The sequence below is a fragment of the Prionailurus viverrinus genome, chromosome X (assembly GCF_022837055.1).
Source record: "Prionailurus viverrinus isolate Anna chromosome X, UM_Priviv_1.0, whole genome shotgun sequence".
Taxonomy (NCBI): Eukaryota; Metazoa; Chordata; class Mammalia; order Carnivora; family Felidae; genus Prionailurus; species Prionailurus viverrinus.
The window spans coordinates 63,529,975-63,551,401 of NC_062579.1; the positions used below are offsets into that span (position 1 = coordinate 63,529,975).

The following is a 21,427-nucleotide window of genomic DNA, read 5'->3' on the forward strand; positions in this document are numbered from 1 at the left end:
TATTGCTTAAAACTGTCAATTGGGTTAATTATTCTTTAGTGATCACTAACAGAAAAGGAAGAAATCATTTAGTCATTACATGTTATACCAGTGCTTTTTAAGCTTTAATTTTAATGGGGTTCACCTAGGGATCTTGTTAAAATACATGTTCTGATTCAGTGGGTGTGGGATGGGACATACAATTCTGCATTTCTAGTAAGCTCCCATGTGTTACCACCATAGGATTAATAATGTGGTAGACAAAATCCTCCAGTGTAATTCTGGTATGCTTTGGCAAATTTGCTTAAATAGATAGCTGTGCATGAGTGGATAGAGGCAATCTGTACTGAAGACATGGATTTTCAGCTGAGACATGAGTGACAAGAAGGAACGAGTCATTAAGATCTTGTGGAAGAGCATACAAGGCAAAGAAGCATGCAAATACAAATAACCTGATAGAACAAGCTTTGGCTGGACCACAGTGAGGGAGACTGACTGATAAGAGGTGAGAAATTGATATGGGAAACCATTAGAGGATTTTACGGGATTAATATGATTTACATTTTGAAGATCATTCTGGAGGTTATGTGAGGAAGGCATTGTAGAGAAGCTGAAAGAAGCAGAAAGCCATGTGAAGAGGTTATTCCAGTTCATAGTTACAGTGTAGCTGGAGAAAAATAGATGCATTTTCTTTCTTTCACTTATGAATTTGGTCTAGAAAACTTCAGTCAAGATACAACAGATAAGAATTCAAAGCATTCGTTGGGATGAACACTGGGTACTGTATGTAAGCCAATTTGACAATAAATTATATAAAAAAATAAATTACTTAAGCATATAGTTAAAAATTAAAAAAAGTATTCAGTCCATGTTACAAACAAGATTTTCTTTAAAAATACACATTTAAAAAAAATGCACATTTTACCAGCAAGGCCCACCTTACATGGTAAAACAGATTTCATCTAAAAATGCAGGTCAAAGTACCTTTAGAGAAGGAGAAATAATTTGGGAATTGCCACAAAATAATTCTCCAGAACAGTTCACAGTCATTATGTGGAGATGGATTTGTATGATTGTCACTTCTAAATGACCTATACCATGATGCAGAGGAAATTGTTACTCAGGTAGGGCTTTCAAATTCAACTCGTGTCTCATACAGGACAACCACCAGTTTGTACTTTGAACTTCCCTTAGAGATATGTATTATATATATTTATATGTATAATATATGTATAGATATGTGTATATATATATGTATGTATATATATACATATATATGATATGATAGCTTTTATTGCAGAAAACTTTCAACCATTTGCAAAGATAGAATATAATGAAGCCCTAGATAGCTATCAACCAGCTTCAGCAATCATCACTTCATGGCCAGTTTTGTCTCATTTATATTCTTCCTCACCCTTCCCCTCACCTACCTACCTACCTACCTACCCCTCACTGGTATAATTTAAGATCCCCTTTTCCCAGTGGTTTAATTTGAACTAAATCCCTGACATCTTTTTAAAAGTTTTTGAAGGAGGGGCGCCTGGGTGGCGCAGTCCGTTAAGCGTCTGACTTCAGCCAGGTCACGATCTCATGGTCCGTGAGTTCGAGCCCCGCGTCGGGCTCTGGGCTGATGGCTCAGAGCCTGGAGCCTGTTTCTGATTCTGTGTCTCCCTCTCTCTCTGCCCCTCGCCCGTTCATGCTCTGTATCTCTCTGTCCCAAAAATAAATAAACGTTGAAAAAAAAATAAAAAAAAAAGTTTTTGAAGGAAAATACAGCACAATTCTTAAATATGCCTACTTCCAGGGGAAAAAAAATTATGTCTCATGAGGGTGGAGGAACAAAAGAATCCTCTTATTCAGATCTTTCTATTCCCCTTGTGAGAATCAAGGGAAAAAAAAACTGGCTAGACTTGGAATTCTATTCAATAATGTTCTTGAGACTAATAAGGCTTTACTTAGAGAAAACACAGAACTAAATTAAAACCCTAGAATATCATTGGATTAGAGAATCTTACCAACTTTGTTCAGGTTCACCCTGTCCTTCCAAAAGAATTAGCTTTGTAAAGTTGATACTGTTTAAGAAAGGTCTAAGAACCTTGGATCCTAGAATGAGAAGTGGATATTGTTATTTGTAATTTGGAGGCCTCACAGAAGAAATTGTATAATTTGTAGAGTCAATGGTCTAGCACTAGGTACCCTGAACTAAAAATGTTTTCCTATGCCTTGTTCCAGTTGCTATCCCTTTCTATTGAGCATTATCTGAGTATTCCAAAGAGAACGCTACTCTGTTTTAAAATCTGGACCAATTGGCAATATTGAAACTATCCTTTTTAACCCATAATGTATGTCCCAGTCACTTCCTGAGTCCAAAACCCTGTCATCCTAGATTCCAGCACCACCTCCCTATCATAACATGGCTGGGTCATCAGAACCCTTTAGGGAACCATCTCAAAAAGCTTATATATTCTCCCATTTTAATAAATTGGTCTGTTTCATCTGGGCACACATAAGCTAGGAGTGTTCAACACTGATTATGTTAGCATACCAATTACTGAAGCAAAGCATATTGTAAAGGCTATCCATTAACATAAAAGATCTCTGGAACATAAACTTTAATAACAAAATTATTTTAACGTAATGGGATGGATACCAAACATAAAGACTCTGGACTTAACGACATCTCATTTACAAGAGACCAATTCAAGATTACCAAGACTGCCTGGTTATCATTTAATTATGTTATATAACAATTCCAGTGTTCTTTTGCACACTCAAAAGAAGTATGTGTTATTTTGTCACTAAATGTTAAAGGTTTTATTAAGATGAATGTAATTATTACATTCCTTACTTTTAAAAAGATTATATTTATTATTTTATATATTCTAGGATGAGCATGAAATACTTTATATTTTTATTGAAAAGTACTATGGAAATCCAATAAATTTAATAATGGTGTTTTGTGGCAGAGAGGTACCTTGTAGAGAAAAGTATTTTCACAGCTTATTATTTACCTTCAAAAGAATTATGTCTACATGTCATCTCTGTAGATTACAATAATGGAAATAAGTGAGAATGGTTTTTTGTTAGGGAGAAACATAAAACATTTGAAACAATGAGTTATGGAACTTGAAAGACTAAGTTTGTAAGCAAAGAAATTCTCATTTAAAGCAGAAACTTGCATCAACCAGAGGTCCAACTATGTTACAGTGTTGTCTCTAGTAGTTCACATTAGGCGTTTTTTTTTTTTTTTATTTTTTTTTCAACGTTTATTTATTTTTGGGACAGAGAGAGACAGAGCATGAACGGGGGAGGGGCAGAGAGAGAGGGAGACACAGAATCGGAAACAGGCTCCAGGCTCCGAGCCATCAGCCCAGAGCCTGACGTGGGGCTGGAACTCACGGACCGCGAGATCGTGACCTGGCTGAAGTCGGTCGCTTAACCGACTGCGCCACCCAGGCGCCCCCTTTTTTTTAAATTAAGGTTGTGCTTATTAGTTCTAATATAAACATTCACATGATAATAACTTTGTGATGAAAATATACAGCTAAGCTAAAAATATGTTTCCTGCTAGGACTTCCACAAAAACCATACAGATACTTAACATATTTTTTATGTTTTTTTCAAAATTATTTTTGAGGGAGAGAGAGAGAGACAGACAGAGCATGAGCAGGGGAGGGGTAGAGAGGGAGACACAGAATCTGAAGCAGGCTCCAGGATCTGAGCTGTCAGCACAGAGTCCGACATGGAACACCAGCTCACAAACTGTGAGATCATGACCTGAGCTGAAGTTGGATGCTTAACCAACTGAGCCACCCAGGTGCCCTTTAACATATTTTTTAATGTTTGTTTATTTTTGAGACAGAGACAGAGACAGAGAGAGAGGGAGAGAGAACAAGCAGGGGAGGGGCAGAAAGAGGGGGGTAGACAATCTGGAGCAGGCTCTGAGTGGACAACAGTCAGCCTGATGCAGGGCTCAGGGCTCAAACTCATGAATGCTGAGATCCTGACCTGAGCCAAAGTCAGACGCTTAACCAACAGCCACCCAGGTGCCTCAACATATTTTATTTAGACACTTAAACAAATTGCCTTGCATGTAGTTGCACAGTCTCCATTTTATTTGATATCTAAAGCAAAACATACTGGAATAGAAATTAGATAAACAGGTATTTCTCACTTGACAATAACTGTGCAATTTTCAAAGATAAGCTGTGTGAAACTTGTGAGAGGAAAAATATCACTACTATTTCTATTAATCTTAACCACAAATTGGAATAGGAATACATACATTTAAGTTTGTTAAGTATAATGAGCACCTCATTATAATACCCATCCATTGTGCATGGATCAACTGAGTCACTGAACTGTTGATTTCTTAACTGCCCCAAATTTTGGACATTGTGATTTTTATTTAAGAAGATTTTAGGAAAATCACACTTGTTCTAATTTTCATATGTCATGGTAGCATGACTACCATATCTATCAGGCTACTAAAAACTTCCATTTTATCATATGTAATGGGTAGATAACAAGGCGTAATTTTGTTGTAGTTACATGTATGTGTAGTTAGCAGAAGAGAAACTGCTCTGTTGTTCCTACACCAAGGAAAAAAATTTAAGGACTGTATAGCTCATGAAGAATATTATCATTTAATATCACAAAATAGTGATAAAATTGGAATTGTATTAATCCACATTATAAAGCTTAACATTTTAGTCAAAGTATTAAGATAATAAAATAAGGTTCTTAGTTTCATATCAAGACCTATTTAAATATTATATAAGAATTTTAAAAACATTTATCTCATTTATGGTTTGATTTAGTGTAATTCCTCATCTGTTCCTACCTTAATGGTTTCTTAGTATAATGAGTAATTATTAGCATATAATTGTCAGGCATGGCAATTCTATATAGATATATTCAAAGGTATTTCATTGCAAAACCTCATTCACATGTAGCCCAAATATATTTACTGCCTTAATCTATACTTTGTCAAATGTAAACATTTTAATTTTTGCCAATTCTTAACTTTAACCAGAGGCGTTGAAATTAAGATTTAATTTTCATCTACTAATGTATTTGGAAAATACTTCCATTCACTTTGTAAAGTCATTAGAACCCAATTAATCAACCAACTTCTAAATGCATTAAATACTCTACTATAAAATCTTTTTCTCCCAAATAGGATATAGATAGCAAGTATTTGTTCTTGCTCTTTGTATTCCCTAAGCCTTTATACAATTCAATGTTACATGTTTTATACTTCTGTAAAAATGCCTGCCTGCCTTCTTCCCACTACTACAATATGGTATTACATATTTTTAAAGAAGTGGGGTAGGCTCATTTGGGGACAATATGCTTTGAAAGAACAGATTTGCCAAATCAAGACACTGATATGTTCTTAGAACTATAATAGCATAATGACTAATGTAGTGGATTTAGTTTTTTTAAAAAGATATTATCCTACTTCTCTGCTAAATGAAATTAACCATCACCTTTGATTTAGTTGTTTCTAAGAGGTATAAATAGCATGTAATAGAGTATCTCTTTTAGTCACAAGGTTTAATGTGATGAAAGCAAATATATGCTGTATATACCATATACTAGTTAAACTTTTTTTAACACAGTATTTTTTTTCTTTTTTTTTGATTAAAAACAGTATTTTGTAGCTGAATTGCACATCTAATAACAGAGAAAATCTTCTAATAATAACTTGTAAAGTCTCTACCCCAACAAATTAATTCAGTGTCTAGAAAGCACCCTATTGAAAACCAGTGGATTATGTTCTATAGTATCTGGAATTGGAGTTTAAACAAACAGCATGTTGCTATATTGAATACAAAAATGTGATAGAAAGCATTCAGGCTTCATAAGTGGCTGAAGAAACTGTCATTTGCAGAACTAATTAATTCCATTAGATTCACTGGGTAGTAGCATGGTTCAAAATTTGGATTGGCCTTTAGTTATGGGAAATAACAAAGTACTAATGTAGACACATATAAAAAAAAAAACTCCTATGAGTTGGAGATCCATTCATGGCTAGAAAATGAAAAAAAAGTTAGTTTACAATTGGTTCATAATTCATTTAAGATATTCTTATTGTATGTATACAGTTATGGACAATGATTTAAATTTATATATATATATATATATATATATATATATATATATATATAAAACCAAAAGAAATGTACTGCACTTTTGTGGTAACATTTTATATGTATATTCAGTGAAACAATGGTCTCTCTGACTTTTTTCAAGGTATGTGTTTCAATAACTGAAGGGAGGATTGAATAGATTTCTTCCTTGGTGTCTTATTTACAGGTGAAATATGTTCAAACATATCTGTTAATAAATATAGATCTATCATCTGTGAAGTTACTAAAATATATTTTGAATTTTCTCTCACTATCTAATCCCCTTCAAATATCAGTTTGATGTAGATGTAGATCTTTTATTTGGCAAGTCCTCATATTGATGCTACCTCTTGGGCACATGTGGTTAGTAGCAGTGATTGCTTTCCAATCTTAAATTTCAGTATCAAATAATCTCTGAGTGACAAATTTTAGATCCTATGCTGACTTTCTCTTGCTACTGGTTCTTGGGCCATCAAGTAGCCTTTATCATTTAATTAGTAATAAATAGTTCTCAGCTAACTAATGGACTGAGAAACACAATATATGTCAAAGCTCAAACTATTATTTGGTGTGGGGGGGCTACCAAATATTGGTTGCTTTCACTGATGATAGACAACCATATAATCAAGATTGATGGCTGATTGTACTTAAGAGACGGGCTTCAAGGCTAAAAACTTTTTGAAATTTTTGTTATTCAAATATTTGAGCTTATTCATCTAAAAGATCATTTTTAGTGTGAGTTATTTAACAGAGAGTTAATTTTATTAACTATATATTAGCAGTAATTTATTAACAATATTTCTGCAATATTTTGTTAACTATAACTCTGCAATTTTAAAATTTCTTTAAAAGGTTCTGCAGAATAATTGACATTTGTGCATTTATCTATTGCTTATCATTGTATATATAGTTAGGCATTTTAAAACTTATTCAAGTATAATAAGCCTATAGAAAAAGTACACATATATGTATACAACTAAATTAATTTTTCCAAACTGAACACATATATGCAACCATTATGCAGATCAAGTAATAGCACATTAAGACCCTAGTAATCCTCCTTATGCTCCCTTCCAATCAGTACCTTCCCTCACGGATAACCATTTCCTGATTTTAATAACCATAGCTTAGTTTTATCTGCTTTTGGTATTTAAGCAGTTTTTAATATAATAAAACAAAGGCTGTCATTTTCAGTGTTAAAGTTAGATTCTGTGTGTTTTAAAGCTATGATCCTCAATGTTATTTTCTGTCCATTATACTTGAGGGATATCATACATTCCCATCATTATCATTGGTTTACTTTTAGACTCTCTTGGCAGTAATGTAGAGTATACAATTAGGAAGAAACCCCCATGATGATTCTGTCATGTTAACAAGGTTTCTCAGCCCTCAGCAGTATTAGCATTTTGGGCTGGACAATTCTTTTTGTGAGACACTGTTCTGCTCATTGTATGATCCTTAGCAGCATCCTTAGCTTTCACCCACCAGATGCCAATAGTACCCAATCCCTAGTTGTGAAAACCAAAAATATCTCCAAACATTGCTAAATGCCCCCTAGGGGGGAAAATTGTCCCTGATAGCCACTGCACTAGGGTAAATATATCCCTTGTTTGATGTTCACTACTTTAAAAGTTAACAGAACAGTAAGTAAACGTTTTAGGAAAATAGCTTCAGTCCTTTATAAGAACAGGGTTTTAGTAATCAGCCAACTTATCAATGCATTGGACTACTTAGAAAGATGCTAAGGTCCATGTCACTTGGTCATCTTGGAGGATGTTATAAAAGGTAGGTTTTAGAGTACATGACTTATAAAGTATTCTTCATCAGCACCACTATAACTGTGGGATTTAAAGCTGGGGGTTCTTACAATCTATTGACAAAGACAGACACACCTCCTTTCAAAATATTAAAAAGTTTCTATCTACAGGAATAAGTAGCATATTCAAGACTGCAAGACAAACGCTATTAAAACATGTCTCTTCTCCGTCTGTCATTCTTCATAACTGTCTACCTGCTTTAGAAAAAAGAAGGTTTTTTTTGAAAATTTCAATGGAATTAGTTCAATAAGAATTATATTATCCATGTATGAATCATCCCAAAGTTTCTTAATTCACATTATATATCAGTAAGGAAAACATGGAAAAGTCTTTAAGAGAAAATCAAACCGGAATATTTTAGTTTGCTTTGGTATTTTACCACAATTTTTGAAGGCTATTTGTTATATTTAGGATATATATAAATTTCTACAACTAATATGACTATAAATACCCAAGTGAACTTACACAAGTCCATTTGTCTTCTGTTTTCTCAATCACAATAGTCTGTGTGTCACTACCTGGTGGTATATATTCATAGTCATCATAAAGGAGTCCTAGGATTGGATATTGTGTCCTGTACCTATACAAAAAAAAGTTAATTTACCAGCGGCACAAAAAAATGACTCTCCTTCCTTTTTAGTCACTCCTAGTTCAAAACCCCTTATTAAACTAACATGGCTCTGAATGCCTTTTAACTCTAAAAAGAAAATCCCCTCTTACTGTACAAAGCTTTACTACTATTATTTTAAAAGGGTAAAAGGGAAATACTTCTGCTTCCGGCAATGATGGACCACTGGCAGCACAAGACAATGATCCTACAGAAGGGAACCAAATGATATGAACCATACAAATGCCTAGTTCACTGCCTAGATAGTTTCTTGGTCACGGGACAGGGAAAAGGAAGCCAAATAGATCCCTGCAGTCTCACAAAGTTGAAGTGACTGAATTTCAAGTAAAGGTGTGCCAAAGCAGCCAGTGTGGGGTAGAACACCAGACAGGAGAGAACTATATAGATAGAGGTCAAGAGACCTGTAGAGGATTTTCTACAAGTCTTTGGATGAGTACTGGTTAGTGGAGGCATGTGAAAAAGTTACTGAACCTGAGGAAGGAACTAGGAAAGAGAAGCCTAGAAATCCCTGGAGCTCACACAGTAAAGGGAATAGTTTGTGTGTCACTAACAAGAGTGGGAAGACCTTCCTAATATGGTGGGCATCAGGAAGAAACTACAGAAAAAATATTGCCTTAGTAGTGGGATGACATTAGTCCCAGACTATAGGTTTTAACAGTTTAAAAGAAATACTTAAAAGCAAAGTTAAAGAATAGAATTCAATACACAAAAATCAATTTTAATCTTGTGTACTTGCAATAAATGATCTGAAAATGAAATTAAGAAAAACAATTCTACCACATGGTAACCACAAACACAAAACCTATAATAAATATACAACAAAATAAAGAGAAATAAAGCCAAACACACCATTACAAAAACTTATCAATCACAAAGAAAGAACACGAGGAGAAGAAAAGACAAGAACTACAAAAAAAGAAAGAAAACAAATAACAAAATGGCAATAAGTTATTTTATCAATAGTTACCTATCAATTGTTATTGTAAATGTAAATGACTTAAATGCTCCAATCAAAAGCCATAGGTGGTAAAATGGCTACAGAAATTAATACACATCTATATGCTGCCTACAAGAGACTCACCTCTGACCTAAAGACACATAAAGACTGAAAGTGAAGGTATGGAAAAACATTTGCCTTGCAAATGGAAGCCAAAAAATAAGGAACAAAAAAGCTAGAGTGGCAATACTTATATCAGAAAAAAACAGACTTAAAGACTGTAACAAGAGAAAGAGAAGGGAATTGAATGATGATAAAAGGATTGATCCAACCAAAGAATATGACAACTGTAAATATCTATGCAACCAGCATTAGAGAACTTAAATTACATAAAAGCAAATGTTAGCAGACATAAAGACAGAAATTGATAGTAATAGCAAAGAACTTTAACACTCCACTTACATCAAGGAATAGACCATTCAGACAGAAAATCAATAAGAAAACAGTGTCTTTGGCACATTAGATCAGATGGATATAACAGATATATTCAGAACATTCCCTCACAAAGGAAAATATGCAAATTCTTTTCAAGTGCACATGGAATAGTCTCCAGAATAGATCACATGTTAGGCCACTAAACAAGTCTCAATAAATTCAAGCAGATTGAAATACCATGCATCTTTTCCAACCACATTAGTATAAACCTAGAAATCAATCACAAGGGGAAAAAACTGGAAAAACACAAACACATGGAGGCTAACCAAAATGATACTAAACAACCAACAAGTCAAAGAATAAATAAAAAAAACCATGAAGACAAATGAAAATGGAAACACAATGGTCCCAAATCTTTCAGATGCAATGAAAGCAGTTCTTAGAGGGAAATATATAATGATGACAGACCTAAATCAAGAAATAAGAAAAATTCAAATAAACAATCTAATCTTAACACCCAAAGGAACTAGAAAAAGAAGAACAAACAAAAAAAAAGCCCAAGGTGAGTAGAGGCAAGGATATAATAAAGATTAGAGAAGAAATAAATGACATAAAGACTAAAAAAAAAAAGAAAGAAAAAGAAAAAATTCATAAAACCAAGAGATGGCTCTTTGAAGAGATAAGCAGAATTAATAAATCCTTAGCCAAACTCATCAAGAAAAAAAGAGAAAGGACTTAAATAAAAACATCAGAAAAGAAATAAGTAACAACTGACACCACAGAAATAGAAAGCATTATAAGAGAATATTATGAAAAATTATAACCAAAAAATTGTACAACCTAGAAGAAGAGGATAAATACATAGAAACATACAATCTTCCAAAACTGGATGAAGAAATAGAAAATCTGAACAGACTGGTTACAAGTAACAAAATTGAATTAGTTGAAAAAAAACTATCAAAAAATACAAGTTTAGGACCAATGGATTCATAGGTGAATTCTACCAGTTAAAGAAGAATTCATACTTATTCTCCTCAAACTATTCCTAAAATAAAAGAGGAAGAAAAGCTTCCAAATGCGTTCTATGAGACCAGCATTACCCTGATACCAAAACCAGACAAAGATAACTACACTCAACAACACATTAAAAGGACCATTCACCATGATCTAGTGGGATTTATTCAGGGGTTGCAAGGATAGTTCAATATTCCCAAATCAATCAAAGTGATGCACCACATCAGCAAAGGAAGGATAAAAATCATATGATCATGTCAACTGATGCTTTTGACAAAATTCAACTCTGTTCATGATAAAAACTCCCAACAAAGTGGGTTCAGAGGAACAATACCTTAACATAATAAAGGTCACATATGAAAAACCCACAGCTAACATCATACTCAATGGTGAAAAACAGAGCTTTTCTTCTAAGATCAGAAACAAGATAAAGATATCCACTCTCACCATTTTTATTCAATATAGTACTGAAAGTCTTACCCACAGATATCAGGTAAGAAAAGGAAATAAAAGGCATCTATATTGGTAAGGAAGAAGTAAAATTTTATTATTTGTAGATGACATAATACTATAACATAGAAAATCCTACAGACTCTATAAAAAACAAATGGAAGTAATAAATGAATTCAGTAAAGTCACAGGATACAAAACCAAAGTACAGAAATCTATTAAATTCCTATAAACTAATAGTCAAGCAGCAGAAAGTGAAAATTAAAAAACAATCCCATCTACATTGCACCAAAAAGAACAAAATTCCTACAAATAAACTTAACCAAGAGGTCAAAGACCTATACTCTGAAAACAATGTCAAACATTGATGAAAGAAATTGAAGACAACAAACAAATGGAAACATATACCATGCTTATGGGTTGGAAGTTTTACTATTGTTAAAATGTTTATACTACCCAAACAATCTACAGATACAATGAAATCCCTTAAAAAAAAAACAACATTTTTCAGATAACTAGAACAAACAATCCTAAAATATTTATGGAACCACAACAGACCCTGAATAGCCAAAGCAATCTTGAGAAATGGGTAAGGGGCATTAAGGAATCTACTCCTGAAATCATTGTTTCACTATATGCTAACTAATTTGGATGTAAATTTTAAAAAATAAAAAATAAAATTAAAAAAAACATGTGAATATTATATTCATCTCTAATAGGAAAAAAATAAAGAAAAACAAAGTAGCAGGTGTCACAATTCCAAATTTCAAGATATACTGCAAATCTGAATTTATTAAAACATTATGGAACTGGCACAAAAACTAGACATATATGTCAATGGAACAAAATAGAAAGTCCAGAAAGAAACCCAAACTTATATGGTCTATTAGTCTATAACAGAACAGGCAAGAACATACCGGGGAAAAGAGTCTTTTCCACAAATGATGTTGGGAAAACTGGGCAGCAACATGCAAAGAATGAAGCTGGACCACTTTCTTATACCACACACAAAAATAAACTCAAAATAGATTGAAGACCTAAATGTGACACCTGAAGCCATAAAAATCCTAGAAGAATCACAGGTAATAACTTCTCTGACATTGGCCTTGGCAGCCATTTTCTAGATTGCACAGCAAAGGAACCATCAACAAAACAAAAAGGCAATCTACTGAATGGAAGAAGATATTTGCAAAGATATATCTGATAAGGAGTTAACATCCAAAATATATAAAGACTGTTTATACCTCAAAACCAAAAAAAAAAAAACCCAACAATATGTTCAAAACAAGATCAAAGAACCTGAGTAGACATTTTTCCAAAATAGACATATAGATATCCAATAGACACATGGAAAGATGCTCAACATCATTAATCATCAGAAAATGCAAATCAAAGCTACCATAAGATATCACCTTACAACTTTCAGAATAGCGAAAATAAAAAATGTCAAGCTATAGCAAGTGTTGGTGAGGATGTGGAGAAAAAGGAAACTTAGTGTACTATTCATGGGAATGAAAATTGGTACAGCCACTCTGGAAATCAGCATGAACTTTCCTTAAAAAATTAAAAATAGAAATACCATATGGTCTAATATTTCTACTCTTGAGTACTTAACCAAGAAAACAAAAATACTAGTTTGAAATGATATATGAAATGGATAAGGAAGATATATATCTATATATCTATATCTATATCTATATCTATATATCTGTATCTGTATCTATCTATATCTATCTATATCTATACCAATAGATATAGATATATAAAATGGAATATTATTCAGCCATAAAAGGATCAGATCTTGCCTTTTGTAACAACATGTATAGAACTAGAGGGCATTATGCAAAGTGAAATAAGTCAGACCAAGAAAGAAAAATACTATAGCATTTCATTCATACGAAGCCTAAAAAAAAATACACAAACATAATGCAGAATCAGGCCTGTAAATAGAGAACAAACTGATGGTTGACAGAAGGAAGTATTGTGACAGTATGGACAAAATGGTAAAGGGGAGTGGGAGATACAGCCTTCTAATTATGGAAAAAGTAAGTACAGGAATAAAAGGCACAGCATAGGGAATATAGTCAATTATACTCTAATAGTGTTGCATGGTGACTAATGGTAGCTACACTTGTGATAAATGTAGCATAACATATAGAGAAGTTGAATCAGTACATTATACACCTGAAATTAATGTAACATTGTGTGTCAACTATACTCAAATAAAAGCACTGGGTGTTATATGTAAGTGATTCATCACTAAATTCTACTCCTGAAACTAATATTACACTATATGTTAACTAACTAGAATTTAAATAAAAAACTTAAAACATAAAAAAGAAAAAGAAAACAATTCTATTTACAGTAACATAAAAAATATAGTATACTTAGCAGTAACATAAAAAATATAGTATGCTTAGAAATAAATTTAATAAAAAAGAAGGCTAAGACTTATGCAGTGAAATTATCAAATACTATTTTAAGAAATTAAAGAGGATCTAAATGGAAAAGGACTCCATGCTCATGGATAAAAAGACTTAATACTGTTAGCATGGCAATAATACCCAAAGTTTTCTACATATATAATTAATCTCTTAACAAGCTTATCCTAAAACACATATGGAAAAGCAAAGGACCAAAAATAGCCAAATCAGTCCTGAAAAGAAGTTTAAAAACTCATACCCCTGGTTTCAAACTAAAAAGCTATAGTAATTAAAGCAGTGTGGTACTTGCATAAACAGACAAATAGATCAGTACTTATATAAATACAAGTAGATCAATGGAGTAAAACTGAGAGGTTATAAATTTAGCCTTACATTTATGATCTTTTTATTACTGACAAAAATGCTAAGTTAATTTATTGGGGCGGGGGAGGAAAAATAGTATATTCCACAAAAGATATTGGAACAACTGTATAGCCCCATGCACAAGAATGAACTTGGAACCCTACTTAACACCATACAAAAAATTAACTCAAAATAGTTCATAGATCTAAATGTAATAGGTAAAAGTATAAAACTCTTAGAAGAAAGCTTGGGTATAAACCTTAATGACTTTGGGTTAGGCAATGGTTTCTTAATATAATACCCAAAGTACAAGTAAGAAAAGAAAAAAATAGATGAATTGGACTTCCTCAAAATTAAAAACTTGTGTTTCAAATGATACTATCAAGACAGTAAAAAGACAACCCATAGAATGGAAGAAAATATTTACAAATCATATCTCTGATAAGGGAATTGTATCCAGAATATATAAATATTTCTTGCAATCCAACAGTAAAAAAAGCAAGTAGATCCAGTTTAAAAATGGAGAAAAAATTTGTATAGTCATTTCTCCAAAGAAGATATACAAATGGCCAATAAGCACATGAAAAAATACTAAACATTAATTATTAGAGAAATACAAATGAAAACCACAATAAGATGCCACCTCCCATCCTTAGCATGGGTATAATCCAAGAGACAAACAGTAACAAGTTCTGAGGAGGATGGAGAGAAATTGGAACACTCAATACACTGCTGGTGGGAATGTAAAATTGTACAGCTGCTTTGGAAAACAATTTAGCCATTACTCAAAAAGTTAAATGTAGAGTTACCGTGTGCCCCAGCACTATATTGTGAGTATAGTTCACAATAGCATTATTCTTAATAGTCAAAAATTGAAAACAACCCAAATGTCCATCAATTTATGAATGGATAAATGTTGTATATCCATATAATGCAATATTATTTAGTAACAACAAGCAACGAAGTATTGACACATGCTAAAACATGGATGAATCTTGAAAACATTATGCAAGGTGAAAGAATCCAGTCACAAAAGACCACATTTTATATTATTCCATTTATATGAAATATCCAAAATAGACTTTTGCTGAAACTGTTCTTAAAGAGTCACTTTCTATTTGATTTTGCTAAATTTCTGGGATGTAAGCTGTGGTCAAATTGCTATTATGAGAGGAGATGCCTAAGAATGATGTCTACATAGGAAAAGGCAGAGCCAAGAGATAAAGAAAGACATATTTCTGAAGACATGTTTTGAGCATACAAATCCATCTGGACACCAAGCAATTCCAATTAAGTGAATTAGCTAATTTCCATGTTAAGTTGAATTTTTGGCATGTGCAACTAAAAGAATATTGACTAATATGGTTGGTTAAACAACAAATTTTGTTTTTCACTTACATTGTATTTGATATATTATAAATACAGGAAAGGTGCTACAGAATTTTATTTACTATAATTGCTATGCCCTTGTGCAAATATCCGTTCTTCAGTAGATTCACTGCCCTGCAGAAAAGAAACTCTGTCTAGGGGTGTGCATGTATATATACATACACACACACACACACACACACACACACACATATATATATATGCTATAACTTGGATTGTATATATATATATATATATATATATATATAAATAATACATTACTTTTTTTTGATAATAGTAGTCTTTCCACCACTGGAGGGTTGGTTATGAGATGAATACATTTCTTGTCTCAATTTTGAGAGTTCCTTACAAATAAAAGAAAATATAATTATTTGAAAAAAGTAGAAACATGAGGTAAGAAGCATGTTTGATCATTTAATAAGGTTAGTAAGAATAATTACTTTTTTTCCTCCCCCTTTAGCTTGGACATAAGAGTGTTTTAATCCATCTGTTAAATACCTTATATTATTGCTTTATGGTGCCAAATAAGTTACGTTATATGCCTGTGCAGGAATTCACTAACTGGTGTAGGATCTCTTTATTTGAGGGATTACATGATATTGAATGGACATGGTTCTCAAAGATGTGAAAGTTTTTTGTCCTAAAAAGTTTGAAAAGTATAGTCATAGCAGAAAAGCACTAAAACTTCAATATGGAAGCAGGTATTATTTTCTAACTGAAAATCTATCACTGATCATTATTACAAACACCAGTAGTTCAATAATAACAATATAACATCAGCCACCGTTTTTGGTAGTTCCTTTCTTCAATATAAACTATTTTATAACAGATCCTGGACCACATGCTACAGATACAGAGAGGAATATAACACAGTCCTTTGCTGAAGCAGCTAATATTCTAGTAAAGAGCTCACAGTCTTCCTGGAAGTTTCACTGCTAATGAGATATAAAGGTACAAATATTAAATGCACAATAGCACTCTTTTTGCTTTAATTCTTGCTTTCATTTGAATTATATCTCTTCAAATATGAATGTTGCTCTTCTTCGTAGTTACATTCTACTTAATGAATAAAGTGAGTCTTGGAAACGTGCCCTTGTCTAATTCATGGGAAGTATTTATCATACCTAACTGAGTTCCTCTCCATCTCTATCACTTCCCTTCTTACCTCTGACTGACGTTTTATAAGGGAGTCCTTCTCTTCCAGCAAGCTTGTCAGTTCATGAAGCTTGAATTGGAAGTCACTGCAAGTTCCTTCTCTTCTTGAAACATCTTTTTGGTACTGATTTAATTGAGTCTAGTGATTAAAAAGAAATAAGAATTATTATAGATATGATTTACAAAATAGGTAATTGAGTTCCAAGAGGTTAAGTGGCATAAAGTCATACAGGAAATTATGAAATGAAGAGCAAAGTGCCAATAGTTGTAAACATTTGTAGAGTTTGATGAATAAAAAATGTGAATTAAAATGCCAATAAGAATTTCTCATTTTTTAAAGGTGTCTTTACTATATAGGGCTAAGCATTACTTAAGTAGCAGTCCTAGGCCACAAAGATTAAAATAAAGCTAAGAAATAGGTACTTTAGATTCCTTAAGATATTAATTAAAGAAAACTCACTAATAATAACTAATATTGTATTGTGATTTATAGTTCACAAAGTATTCCTCTGGCATGATTTGTCTGCTCAGAGCCTGGAGCCTACTTTGGATTCTGTGTCTCCCTCTCTCTCTGTGCCTCCCCCATTCATGCTCTCTCTCTCTCCCTCTCTCTCTCTCAAAAATCAATAAACATTAAGAAAATTAAAAAAAATCCTATTCACAAAATAGTTAAATGAGATTACCAGAAAGGTTATATGACATAAAGTGCCACAGCTAGTAAGCAACATAGCTGCAATTCCAAAACAGGTATTCTGACTCCAAACCCCACCCATTTTCTTCTGCACTACATTATGTGTACATAGACGGATGTTAAGTTGAAGTGTTATTAGTTATGTTAGGATGAAAAAGAAACAAGTGAAGGTAATCTTCTAGAAAAATTGGTAGGCTTTTGAACAAACTACATTTTGTTTCATTTTGGTTTTTGGAAAAAATTCTATGGTGGTATTTGGAGAGAAAAACCTATGGTCAGTTTTTCCATTAAATATTTAAGTATATTTAACTATTTTAGGAATCATTAAATTAAGAATTAATCAATTTGATGTAGAATTGCAAGATAAGGTAACATATACTTATTCTTACAAATATAATCCTAATTTTGAAGCCAATTAAAGGTACATAATTCAACACTGTTTTTATCCTTGTGCTTGACAAAGTTCTTGCTATGTATCATCCTTCAAAGTCAAGTGAGGATTTTTAAAAATCAAACTGTGGTTTTGCTGGATAATCTCAAATGTTGCTTTTGACTGCACAAGCATGCTGTAAGCAAAATCATAACGGGTTCCTCCCAACCACTAAAAGTAAATGAATAAAAATAAAAAACCAAAACACTGAACTTAATGTTTTATTTTGCTTTTATAGAGAAGGTTAACATGATTAAATTAAGGTGATTAAATTTAAGAAGATTAAATTAGAAAACAATTTAGCAATATCTATACACGGTAATATGTATTTAAAAAAGGTTATATGCCATATTCCTGACTCTACCTTTAGTTGATTTTTTTGTAGCTTTAAACTTGAAACCATCATAATCTTATTAGAAACTTTGTGCTGACCTGTGTATTTATGCACTGGAGGATCAACATACCCTTAACTTGCAGATCTCTCTATCTTTCTCCATTCGTAAGTTTTTTACCATCTCCATGTAATGATTGCCAATCTCATCCATTTTCACCTGCAGCATCGGGCCTATGCAAGTCTCAGAAACCTACAGAAGGCAAAATAACTTTCCGTACTTGGATTGTTATAAAGGAAATACATATTATAAGACTTATTATAAGATGAAAATCACACGATTAAACAAAGCATTGAAATAACAAGAGTGATGTTTAGGAATTGCATTATATAGTTCAAATGGCAGTGAGATGAGACATAACCACATATGAAATCATCAGAAAGCAGTCCATATATTTTCTCAAGAGGAATGGGATATATACACATGTAAGATATGCATATATTTACTGTTGGAAATTCTAGGATTACAATGGTATAACTAAGGCAATAATGTGTATTTAAAACAAAATTTTAATACCTGTATTCTGATATTTTTATTCTCTTGTTCTAAATTACGCTTACAGTAGTCCAGTTCTTTTAGTTTATATTCCATGTCTGATAATGTATTTCGAAGAGAGAGATTGTTTTCTTCCAATGCTTGGCATTTTGAGGTTGAGTCTTGAAGTCCTTGCTATAAAAAAGACACAAGTAAATAAGACAAAAGGATCTACTTTTTTGGAGGAGAGTACTCTCTTAGTTGATTAATTCAATGAACTAAAGCAAATATTTTTCCATTATATATTTACCCTTACATGGTAAATTAGATCAGCCATAAAATAGATTCTTGCCCCTAGTGTGATATGCTTATCTTGAATGAGAAGGAATTAAGACTGAACAAATTTTCAGTGTTCCAATTTAGCAATCTGACTCTTGCTACTCTTTGACAATATTTTGCCTTCTAATAGGCACCAAAATGATGATATACCTGATTATTTAGGTGGAAACTGAGAAAAAATGTGAGACTGTCATAGGAGTGAAGATTAGGAAGGGATGAGCCTTAGGGACTCATAACAATTTCTTAGGAATTATCTCTGCTCAGACATCTGGATAATACTTCCAGAGTTTATTCATTTATTCACTGCACGAACATGTGTTGAGACTACAGAACCTTTTTAATCAACATATTAGTAGATTAAATGAATGAGTGAACTTACCTCTTCAATATTTATACAATTTTTGTTTCCCAACAGCACAGATAATTGTGGGTTGTATATACTTTATATCTATATCATACAAGGTTATCTGTTCTTATGAGAAGTCTTTCAGTCATTGTAAATAACCAAAGCCACTCAAGTCTCATATGAATAAATTGTTCCATCATATTTTAATTCTGTCTGTATTATATGTCATAACTACAATGTGTCAATAATTGTGCATATGAAAATCTATCAATCTACTTTATCATCAATGAAAATATCAATTTACCTGCTGCTGGCGATTATTTGCTCTCACTGATGCCAAGAGTTCTTCATACTCTTTTATTTGAGTTTCTTTGAATGCCAAGTCTTTCTCAAGTCTTATCTTGTCATTTTCCAGTGCCTAGAAGAAAAATTATTTTTTATAATTCAGAACTTGTCAACAATCACATAATACAAAGATTTGTTTATATTTGAAGCCTTAAATAAACACTTGGTTCATTTGCAGCTGTCTAATAAAACATAATTCTAAAAAATCAAGCAAAATATAGGATACAAATGGATGAAACTTAAAAAATTTGCATTCTAAGAGACATTTGATGAACCAATTCTAAGTTCAATGAAGCAGAACCTTCAAATTATTGTAATGTTTTGCCCCAATCTACAAAGACTTTTTGTTAATCCCAGCAGATGGTGAATTTTCAAATTATAATCTAAATGTGTTCATCAGAACCCAGAAATGAAATAACCCACTCCAGGCTTCATTGTATGCAAGATATTCTAAATATATTTAGATAATGCCACCAAGAATGCCAACTAAAAAGGCTCAAGGTATTCTAAATATATTTAGATAATGGCACCAAAACCACCAACTAAAAAGGTTAAGTTCTTGGAGAAAGGAGTTTTCAAGTATTCTAAGAATTCAAAGTATGCTTTATTATTACAGAAAAAAGGGGAAATTCCCATTCAATGGGTTAGACTATTCTAATTTTGGAAGCTACTTCTTGGCTCTAGGTATCAAATTACCTTTGTGTCAAACTAAATAATAAGTGTATACCCAACTTTTTCCATTTTGACATTGGGGATCTTTTATTTCCTCTCTCAACCCCAAGTAACTGTTTCAAGAATATATGTCTAGATGAGCATAATATTGTTGCATTGTATTGAATTTTGCAAGGTAGATTAAATGACTTCATTTCTACATTAGAAAGGTAAGAACTAGTAAGTCTTTGGAAAGAAAAATTAAAATAAGTGTTACTGTCAAGTCATTTTGAAGATGTCCAAGCTCTTCCCGTATGTTGCTGAAGGTGGACAGCACTAGCCGGAGTGATTTATCAGACATACCCCTCATCTGGAGGAAGAAAACGATTGATGGTTTGTATTTACTAGCATTTACAAATAGGCAATATAAGTAATAGTAGTCTTATTTTTCTATTTCCATAAACAAACTTATTTAAAGTTTTATTTTTTATATAGCAATATTAGAATAGTGATACAAAGCATTTTGTCAATAACATGCACAATTCAATCAGCATTCCTGAAGAGATCATAGCTATGTGATTAGAACAAGGGTCTATTATTTTTTCCATGAAGTTTCATCTTTCTCACAAGACAGAAATCTATCAGCAAATTTTTAAATTTGCTTTTATACTTTATTTAAAGATTAGAAAACATGAGGCATTCAAACTTCAAATAATAAAATGCATATCCCTAAGGTGCTTCCAAATGCATGGATTTTTCCTGAAGTGAGAAGAATATAATATTAATTTAGTTTAACCTTGAAATATAGAAACATCTCAATTTTTAAAGAAGATGGAGAAAATCCCTTTCACTAGATTAAACTCACTTATTTTAAAAAAATGGTTTAAAAAACAAACAACTTCCATTTTTGGTAAGCTAGAGTAGAAATAATTTTCTTTATTCCTTCTGCTAAGTATAACTAAAACCCCTGGACATTACTATGTATAAAAAAAAAAGACTTGGAAAGGTGGAAAGAAGGAAGTCTGGTTAGGAAGA

General features: G+C 32.4%; 1 protein-coding gene across 1 annotated transcript in view; it reads right to left on the reverse strand.

Moving 5' to 3' along the window:
• Positions 1-4,071: 4,071 nt before the first annotated feature.
• Positions 4,072-21,427, reverse strand: part of POF1B (POF1B actin binding protein) — a 120,086-nt gene continuing 102,730 nt past the window's right edge. Inside the window, exons 9-16 of the mRNA XM_047845070.1 lie at positions 20,670-20,762; positions 19,701-19,814; positions 18,754-18,906; positions 18,310-18,429; positions 16,735-16,863; positions 15,831-15,913; positions 8,396-8,510; positions 4,072-6,015 (exon numbers count right to left, since the gene is read on the reverse strand). Of these exons, the coding sequence (XP_047701026.1) occupies positions 6,010-6,015; positions 8,396-8,510; positions 15,831-15,913; positions 16,735-16,863; positions 18,310-18,429; positions 18,754-18,906; positions 19,701-19,814; positions 20,670-20,762 (813 nt within the window). The 3' untranslated portion in view covers positions 4,072-6,009. The remainder of the gene's footprint in view (positions 6,016-8,395; positions 8,511-15,830; positions 15,914-16,734; positions 16,864-18,309; positions 18,430-18,753; positions 18,907-19,700; positions 19,815-20,669; positions 20,763-21,427) is intronic.